The sequence below is a fragment of the Podarcis bocagei genome (genome assembly GCF_964188305.1).
Source record: "Podarcis bocagei genome assembly, contig: HAP1_SCAFFOLD_208, whole genome shotgun sequence".
Classification (NCBI taxonomy): domain Eukaryota; kingdom Metazoa; phylum Chordata; class Lepidosauria; order Squamata; family Lacertidae; genus Podarcis; species Podarcis bocagei.
The window spans coordinates 95996-105603 of record NW_027670240.1 but is presented as its reverse complement, the minus strand read 5'-3'; the positions used below and the strand labels follow the sequence as shown (position 1 = coordinate 105603).

Genomic DNA, 9608 nt, shown 5'->3' with positions numbered 1-9608 from the left:
ACCCAGGTCTTAGTCTGTACAATTAAAGTACTCCAGAGCCAGCACCAAGAGTCAAATTTTGTAATCTAGAGATGAAAATGTTTTGTTTCTTTTTAATTAAATGACTGAAAATCTCCCTTATTTCCCCTGCTTTTGTGCCTAGAGAGAGAGCAGCAGCCAGGATTTCCAATCTCTGTTTTGTATTGTAGCAGTTCTTTCTCCGAAGAACGAAGATATATACGCAGTGCAGGAGTCAGATTCTAAGCTGTGTCCACAGCAACACCAACTATGTCAGACAATGGCTGGTGCCCTTCGAGGGCCGAGAAGCAAGTGACACAACAATGGAAAGGGGGCAGCCGCACACTGGCGACCCTGACAATCAATCAATCTTTAAGATGTGTTACCCATTTTCGCTGCAGCTGTAAATCAGCATCTGAATGCCAAGTAGTGAACTTAAGGCCTCTGGGACCAACATTCAAGTTTGCGTATCTCATTAAAAGCACAACATTCAGCTCAAAGGTCAGTGAGGTGACTAACAGAGGGCCCTCACTGCTCCATGTGGATGAGACTTTTAAGCAAAACAAGCCCCTTCTCAGGGTAAGTCTGGCTGGAAATCTGCTCCACACAGAGTACATTTTTAAGACGTTCCTGTGAAAATGTAACGAGTAGTTGAGACAGATACATTAGCAAAATTATGTGCACAGATCTGTAAAGGTACTCTTATTAGAGAGCTAGAATTGGCTCTTGCAACTTCCTGAGAACATTTAGCCAATGGCAATCAGGTTTGCTGCTGGCCCTCAGTGTTTCATGACTTGTTAGGGATAGTGCATACTGTACATATGTACTTTCACATGTGATCCTGCCTTACGACACTGAATAAGAAAAGATCTATTACCCCAAATTTAAACCAGCATCAAATTGCTACAGCTATCGTGGCTTTAAGAGCTTTGGGCATTTGTTTCCTGAGGATGTTCAACATAAACAGTTAGAGATCCCCTCATTACATTTCTTAGAGTCTGTGACAAAGTCCTTCAATCTTGTAGTGTGTATATGCTCATCTTGAGCTGCTGCCTAAAATAGGGTTTTTCTGAGGCAAAAGAAGTGTAGTGGTGGCAGTTGTGTGTGTTTATTAATCACCAACAATTCAATTATGCTTTCTTTTTCCTTCTCTCCTTCTTTCATTTGACCTAAGAGCCCATGGAAAAGTCTGAGCTGCAAAAGCTCTCCAAGAGAGTGTGGACATATATTGACATTGAAGTTTGCATGCCTATTAGCTGAGTGATACACCGATCTGGGGTAAGCAGAAAGCATTTCACCTCCTCCCAACCTCTTTTACAAGCAATAAATTGACTTACAGACCTACATCCGGTATTTGGCCATAAAAGAGTCCTTACACAGAATGGGTGGGTAGCAGTCTCATTGAGCCAAGAGTTCAAGGCAGTCATAAAAAACACAAAGCATCCTTTGTATGCAAGGGAGTTCTGAATGTGAAGTGGCTGTAGAGGACGGCACTTTCCGAACTTGTAAAGTTTTATTTTTGTATCTGTGATATCTGGACCACTTCATGTGACATGCTAGGACGTGAATTACTGTACAGTTCTTAGGAAGGCAAGGGAGAACCATCAGTGATTAGTTCCAGTGACCAATAAAGGAAGCAGAAATATTTCGGATTGCAAATATATGTAGAAATGGGCAAGATTTCTTCAATTTAGAATATGGAGTTACACTCATTCATATGACAGTCATGAGTTGAATTGCATCATGCGAGTTAGATGCAATTGAAGAAAGCATTCTTTTTAAAACAGAACATCTAATACAGTTTCATGGAAGCTTCAAAAAGGGCGGATAATTCTTCTTCAGTCTGAGGACGGGGAGATAATTTAGTCACTCTTTCCTTAAAAAAACAAAAATAAATAAATAAATTGAATTATGTAAAGGTTTTGGCAATCATCAACAGTTGAGTACACACTGATGACTAAGGCTGAAAGTTCTTCAACAACTTAGTAACTGAGTGGAGCATATGCCTTGCTACAGTTTAAAAGATAGGGTGGAGATCCTTTTTTGGTCTGACAGACACATTCCTTCATGGAGAACAGTGGTGGTGAAGGCCAGAGGCAAAAGTGTGAGGAGCAACAGACTAACCTTTATATAGCAGACTGCATTCAAGCCACAAGTAAGTCAGAAGTTTCTACACACACAAACACACTCTTCCATCTTCCATCCAAATAAGGTATAGGTATTATTGTCACAGTCCAAAGACAAATTCCAGCCAGGCAAAAGCACCCATACGGGTATGAAGGGGAAATTGCCAAGAGAGAGTCCTGGAAGGCCTGATTTGGTTCACAAGACTGAAGTTCTTCACTCCTCGTTTGAGGCAATTCTATATATGAAATCTTATGCACAATGAATTTGGGAGGAAGCCTTCACATCTCCAAGCTAATCAGAGACCAAAAACTCAGTGCAGTGCAGTGCACAGCAGGTTTCTGAGGATAAACCTGTTTATCATTAGTGGTTCCTTCTTAGAGAATGTACAAAATAATGTATGGAGAAAAGTCAATATAAAAAGAAGTCGTCTCTGCCTCCTACAGTGGTAGCTTGGGTTACATACGCTTCAGGTTAGATATGCTTCAGGTTACAGACTCTGCTAACCCAGAAATAGTACCTCGGGTTAAGAACTTTGCTTCAGGATGAGAATAGAAATTGTGCTCCGGCGGCATGGCAGCAACAGGAGGCCCCATTAGCTAAAGTGGTGCTTCAGGTTAAGAACAGTTTCAGGTTAAGAATGGACCTCCAGAACAAATTAAGTACGTAACCAGAGGTACCACTGTACTACGAATGCTCTGCATAGCATAAAGAAAAATGGATTACGGATTTTATCCAATTGTTACTTGTTTGCTGCCACAGAGAAACAAAGCTGAGAAAGGAAAACGTTTACAGTAAATGTTTTATTTTAATCCTCTGAGCCCTTATGGTTGCAGAGTGACTTATATTGCAAGGACGGAAGGATCAACATCCGCCAGTGGTCTGAACATTTCACTGCCCTTTCTACATTTGTGAGTATGTTTGAATGTGTGGCTTATAAGTATCAGTTTTGATACCTATGCAAATGTATACTGTATGTTTAGGTTAGGACTTATATAAGCATCACTTACTGATATTAATAATAAGGATATTCCATCTGTTATATTCGCATCTTAAAAATAAATGATTTTTTTTTTAAAAAAAGGTAAGTGTTTTATTTTAGGAGAAATGGTCTTTGCCACCTGTCTTACCTGAGGGAGGGTACCTTTGACTAAGGAAGGGATATCGTCATTAGAATAACCAAGAGCAGTTAAGCCATCATCAACGTTCAGATCAAATAAGAATTTCCGGAGAGTATCTGCCAAAACAAGACCCGCATCTTTGGTTTTGGCAGTGCTGATGTCAGCACCTAAAATAAAAAGAGGAACTTTGAGGAAATAAAAAGAGATCCCTCAGCTGTAGCAGTAGCTGAATATACTAAATGCGCGTGCGCACACAAAGCAGTCATTTCTCTAAAAATGAAATGAAATAAACTGAATGAAACTATTTCCCAATTAAAGGAGTCTAAAAATATGATTTAGATCTAAACTGGAAGAGAACAGCAGCAACAAAAAACAAGTTAACTGGCATGAGAACCAATTGCTCTGCCCATTATGCTTTTACTACCATCAGTCTGATAGGTGGCAATAGATTGTGGAAAACACACAAAGGCTGTGAGTGACCCATGAGAGGTATAGTCACACTTAGCATTTTTATCGTGTGTTCACTAAGTATTGCTTAAGGCAAATATGCACATGCAGACTGAAGTTAGGATTGTGGGCCCCTTGCTCTGACTAATTCTTCTGATGAACACAAAACACCTATAGGACAGGAAGGTCATTGCAATGAAATCAGTGGAATCCAGGAATCACACATTGATGTTTGTGATATCAAAACTGTCCATGCTAACCTTTATGAGTCAGAGGGTGTTTCCAGATAGGTGTTTATTGCGAAACAGGTGCTCCTCATGCAAGTAAATATTTTGGTGTCCACACAACATAATTAGATTAAAATTGCCCATATCCCCATACCTCCATTTTATTCAAATTTACCCCATGATTTTAAAAAAAATATATGGCAGTGACCTCACTATAGTATTATTCCCTTGTCTGGAAGCACCCTGAGTCGGTGCTTGTTTCTTCTTTTTTAAGTGATAAATCAACAAATTCCTTTTTTTAAAAATCCTGACTGGTTTTGCTTGTCAGTAAATCTGACACATTAGCTGAGTCCAGTTCCCAACAGTTGCTGTTTTGTGGGTGAGATTCAATTGTATACCGGCAAATTCAGCTTGTACATTTAAGATGGATTTGGTGCTCTTCTGCACCCAAACCTCACCCCAGCTTCCAATCCAGACCTAGGAGCAGCTTGTGCCCATCCACTGGGGGGAATACCACTACATTGGGGAGGAGAGGGGATGACGTTGGTTCTAAAAAAATCCAAACCTACCAAAGCTCCTTATACCAGTTTGAGAACCCTCAAACAAAATAATATTGCATGTCTGTTGCATTAGACATAAAAAAGGTGCAGATCCTGGAAGGGCTGAATGACATTTGCCTATCAACCTCGAAAGCATGTACTCTCACATTTTATCAACAGAATCATACCCATTATCTGTGCAGCCTCCAAGTGACGTTCTGGACACATAGGGGCTGTGAAAGTAAACACTGCTGGGGACGTGAGGACAACGGAAAGACCATGAGGCTGCAGGAAAGAAAAGCACAGCATGCATTAACCAGGCAACCTATATTGTTCCAAGTTCAGTCCTGAAAGTAGCAGCAATATCATTTTCAGGCAAATTAAATAGCAAGTGCATTAAGTAGCTACCACTAAAGGGTGGTCCACATTGTAATCCTTTGCTTTGTAATTCTTCACCAAGCCAGAAATAGGATAAGACATGCCATGGCTAGAGGGAAAGAAAACCTTCGTTTTAGTATGAAAAGGTAGGAACATAAATAAACTCTACAAGCAACTAGAAAACACTCAACAGTATTTTGAATATAATTGATTGGAGGAGGTGCAGAGAGTCGCTAAGAGGCTTATGAATGCCTCTCTGACATTGCTGGTGTCTCAGTTGGGCCAAAGGGTTAAGAAGCACCTTGGCAATAACCCTTTCGTAACAACAACACCAGGGGAAAAGTCCCTGATCCAGAATTACTTGGGTGTCCAAAAGTGTCGTATGCAAGTATGTGGAAGCTAATTTAGGAAGAGGTTGATAACCATTTTCACCTGAATGCACAAGCAAATATCCCTACATTTCTCATTCTGGAGACAAATAGGGTTAGACCCTTTTTCACATGTGAAGTAGCTGCTCATCCAAATGGCAACCTCTGCATGTAGTGGATACAGGTTATGTATGGGGAAGACAGATCAGCGCTTCTTTTTCTTTTCTTTTATTACATTTTTATTTATAATTTTCATTTATATGAATTGCAACAATTATTTAATCAAGTTTTAACATTTTCAATTTCAGCTCCCTTCCCCCTCTTTCTGCGGTTCCTTACCAGATGTCAAAGAGAACAACAACTACCAGGCTTTTAGAAGATATCTGAAGGCAGCCCTGTTTTGGGAAGCTTTTAATGTTTGATGTATTATAGTATTTTAATATTCTTTTGGAAGCCGCCCAGAGTGGCTGGGGAAGCCCAGCCAGATGGGCGGGGTATAAATAATAAATTATTACAGTGGTGCCTCGCAAGATGAAATTAATTCGTTCCGCGAGTATTGTCGTCTTGCGATTTTTTTTCATCTTGTGAAGCACGGTGTCGGAAAAGTTTAGGAAAAGCTTCAAAAATCACCAAAGTCTTCAAAAACCTCAAAAAAGGCTACCACACCGCGTGCTATGAGTTGCTCCTCGAAGTCAAGTCGCAACTGTATTAACGGTTTTAAGAAAAAGGAAACAAACTTGCAAGACGTTTCCGTCTTGCGAAGCAAGCCCATAGGGAAAATCGTCTTGCGAAGCAACTCAAAAAACCAAAAACCCTTTCGTCTTGCGAGTTTTCCGTCTTGCGAGGCATTCGTCTTGCGAGGTACCACTGTATTATTATTATTATTATTATTATTATTTATCTTTGTCCTTTCCTGCATACTCCAAATTGCATTAACTTCTTCTTTTAATTGCCTATTCTCATATATATTTTTAAAATTGCAGTAAAGCATTAACTGAATGTTGCCAGCGTACAGAGAATAGTCTAACATGCTTTTTTAGCAGTTATATTCACCAGGGATTGGAACAATATAAAAGGATACTATTTTAAGACAAGGTATGTGTAATGGGATGATTAGCTGCTTGTGCGTAAAATCGTGCTCCCTCAGAGTTTGTGCGACTCCACAAACCTCTGTGTGTGACAGAGCTCCACAAACATGTCTGCTCTTAGTCACTCGTAGAGTCTGACAGTGGCTGTCTGCGGAAGCGTTTCCAGCAAAGAAGCTCCTTAACGGAAACGCGTCTCCTGGACTCACGGCGTGACAGTTTCCGGCGAGGTGTGGGTCTCCCTATGGGAGACTCAGATACCTCCCCACTGTTCTCGCTGGAAGCGTCTCTGAGCCCTCCCTCCTGCTCGCATTCCCTCAGAGATCCACTCCTCCCCCTGCTGGTTCCTGCCTCAGCTGTTGAGTCTCTTTCTTCCTCCCTGAGACCCTCCACCGCCTGATGCTCCGATGGCAGTTCCCTGACATCCACCTCCCCTCCAGGGCCCCCCTCACCCCCTCCCATTTCCTCTTCCCTGGGAGGTGAAGGGTTAAAACCCCGAAAAGAATCTTCTTCATCTTCAGACGTCTCGAACAATTCCCTCCATCGATCGCCGTCCTGGCTCGCTGAATCCTCCTCCTCTTCGGAATCTGTGAACCCCTCCAACTCCTCTTCCTCGTCGGTGGTGGCAAAGTATTTCCTTCGGAACCTCGCTACAGGCTGAGGTTTGCGTGGGAACCTCTGATGAAAAGTTTCTATTAAAAATTCGTCATTGACATCCTCTGCCCTAACCCAGGTGTTTTCCGACTCCGGTTCCCCTTCCCACATTACCAAATACTCAACTTGATCTCCCTTCCACCTGGAATCGAGGATCTCCGCTACATGGTAGCTGTGTTCCTTCTCCTCCATTGCTGGTCCCCTAGTGACCCCCCCTTCACTGTCCCCTTTATACGGTGACAGCAATGACCTGTGGAAAACTGGGTGCAGCTTCATGTGGTTCGGTAACCGGAGTCTGAAAGCCACTGGGTTGACCTGCTGCATGACTTCAAATGGTCCCAGCCTTTTGGGTCTTAACTTCTTACAACCCCCTTTGAATGGCAACCCTTGGGTTGACAGCCACACCTGGTCCCCCACCCTGATGCTTTCACCTTCCCTTCTGTTTTTGTCTGCCTGCCTCTTATATTCCTCCTTAGCCCTGTTTAAGTTGAGTTGGAGCTGGCGATGGATCGCTTCCATTTCTTCAACGAACTGTTCTGCAGCTGGAACGCTCCAGTTCTCCCCTTCCCCCCCTGGGAAGGCTCTGGGATGGCACCCGTGATTAGCCAAAAAGGGGCTCATCCCCGTGGACACGTTCTCTGCATTGTTGTAGGCAAATTCTGCCAACGCCAGCTTCTCCACCCAATCATTCTCTCTGTCATTCACATAACACCTCAAATATTGCTGGAGGACACCATTAGCTCTTTCCGCCTGCCCGTTGGTTTCTGGATGACGGGCCGTTGAGAAATTAACCTCAACATGCAGTAAGCTCATGAGCTTCCTCCAGAACCTGGAAGTAAATTGTTTCCCTCGGTCTGAAACCACCCTCAAGGGGGCGCCATGCAACCTAAACACATTTTCTACAAACAATTTGGCTGTTTCTTCTGCTGTGACCGCATGTGAGCAGGCTATAAAGTGGGCCATTTTAGTTAACAGGTCTACCACAACCATGATGGCTGTTTTCCCTCTAGACCTTGGCAGATCAGTCATAAAATCTATGGCCACTGCTTCCCACGGTCTTTCAGGTGTGGGTAGTGGTTCTAATAAACCTGCCGGTGCCCGCCTCTCCCCCTTGGCTCGTTGGCATTGTTCACACCCTCTCACATACTCCCGCACATCTTCCCTGACCTTGGGCCACCAAAATTCCCTGGTAACCAGCCACATGGTTTTGTGTTGCCCAAAATGCCCTGCTGTGGGGCTATCGTGCAGTTGCTTGAGTACCTTCTCCCTCAATTCCCCTTCGGGTATATATAACGCTCCCTTGTAGTACAATGCCCCGTTTCTCTCCTCAAAACCCCCGGGTTTGTCTCCCTCCCTCCTGAGACCCCGGAGTTTGTCCTGGGCGTATTCATCATGCACCGTGCCCTCTACCAACTCCCTTTGCCCCACCAATGCCGCCCCACACACCCAGCGGTCCTCTGGAATGACATGGGTCTCTTCGGGTGCTCCCTCCCCCTCCAAATATTCAGGTTTGCGTGAGAGAGCGTCCGCCCTAACGTTCTCTGGGCCTGGCACGTAACAAATCTCAAAGTTAAATTTGGAGAACTCCTGGGCCCATCTCAACTGCCGTTGGTTGAGCACTCGCGCAGTTCTCCAATACTCTAGATTCTTATGGTCCGTGCACACTTGCACCTTATGTTGTGCACCAATTAGCAGGTGCCTCCATTTCCGGAAAGCCTCATGAATAGCAAGAAGTTCCCGGTCGTACACCGTGTAGTTCCTCTCGGATTTGTTCAGCTTTCGCGAAAAGAAGGCACACGGTCGCCACTCTGACTCCTCCTTCCCCGACTGCAGAAGAAGCACCGCCCCTATGGCTCTGTCAGATGCGTCTGTTTCGACCCTCAGCTTCTTTTGTAAGTCCACATGCAGAAGTTGTTCTTCCGAGGCGAAGGCCCTCTTCAGTTCCTCAAACGCTCGCTCCGCCTCCGCCGTCCATACAAACTTCTTTTTACTGCTGAGACAGTCCGTAATGGGCGCCGTCAGGTGGGCGAAGTTTCGGATGAACTTACGATAAAAGTTTCCAAACCCTAGGAACCTCTGCACATCCTTCTTGGTTTTGGGTGTTTTCCAGTCCAGCACTGCCTGCACCTTATCCATGGCCAATCCCTTGTCTGACAGGCGGTACCCCAGGAATTCCACCTCCTTGGTATGAAACTGACACTTCTCCAGTTTCACCCACAGCCTGTTGGCTTGCAGCCTGCTCAACACTTCTCTGACGTCTCTCACATGTTGCTCCTCATTCTCCGAATACACCAACACATCATCTAGGAAGGCAACGCAATTCTTGTAGAGCAAAGGACCCAGTACGTGGTTCATAAAAGATTGAAAGCACGCTGAGCCTGCTTGTAATCCAAAAGGCATAACGAGATATTCAAATGCCCCCAAAGGGGTAAACATGGTGGTTTTCCATTCATCCCCTTTCCTTATACGTATCAGGTTGTACGCCCCCCTTAGATCCAGCTTTGTAAAAATCTTTCCCTTCCTCACCCTGGTCAAAATATCATCAATCCTGGGCATAGGGAAAGTCACTGGTTCAGTCACTGCATTTAACCTCCTAAAATCACATACAAGTCTCGGCTTGTCCGTGTGCTTTTTATCCACAAAAAACACTGGGCTACCCCCCGCTGCT

General features: G+C 44.0%; 1 protein-coding gene across 1 annotated transcript; it reads right to left on the bottom strand.

Annotated features, from left to right (window-relative positions):
• Window positions 1-1490: 1490 nt before the first annotated feature.
• On the bottom strand, window positions 1491-4999 carry LOC308579564 (hydroxyacid-oxoacid transhydrogenase, mitochondrial-like). Its single transcript, XM_081214123.1, has 4 exons — window positions 4864-4999; window positions 4644-4740; window positions 3252-3409; window positions 1491-1873 (listed from the first exon to the last, which is right to left on the bottom strand). The coding sequence occupies exons 1-4, from the start codon at window positions 4987-4989 to the stop codon at window positions 1790-1792; spliced, it is 465 nt and encodes a 154-aa protein (XP_081070249.1). The 5' UTR covers window positions 4990-4999; the 3' UTR covers window positions 1491-1789.
• Between the last annotated feature and the right edge of the window lie 4609 nt (window positions 5000-9608).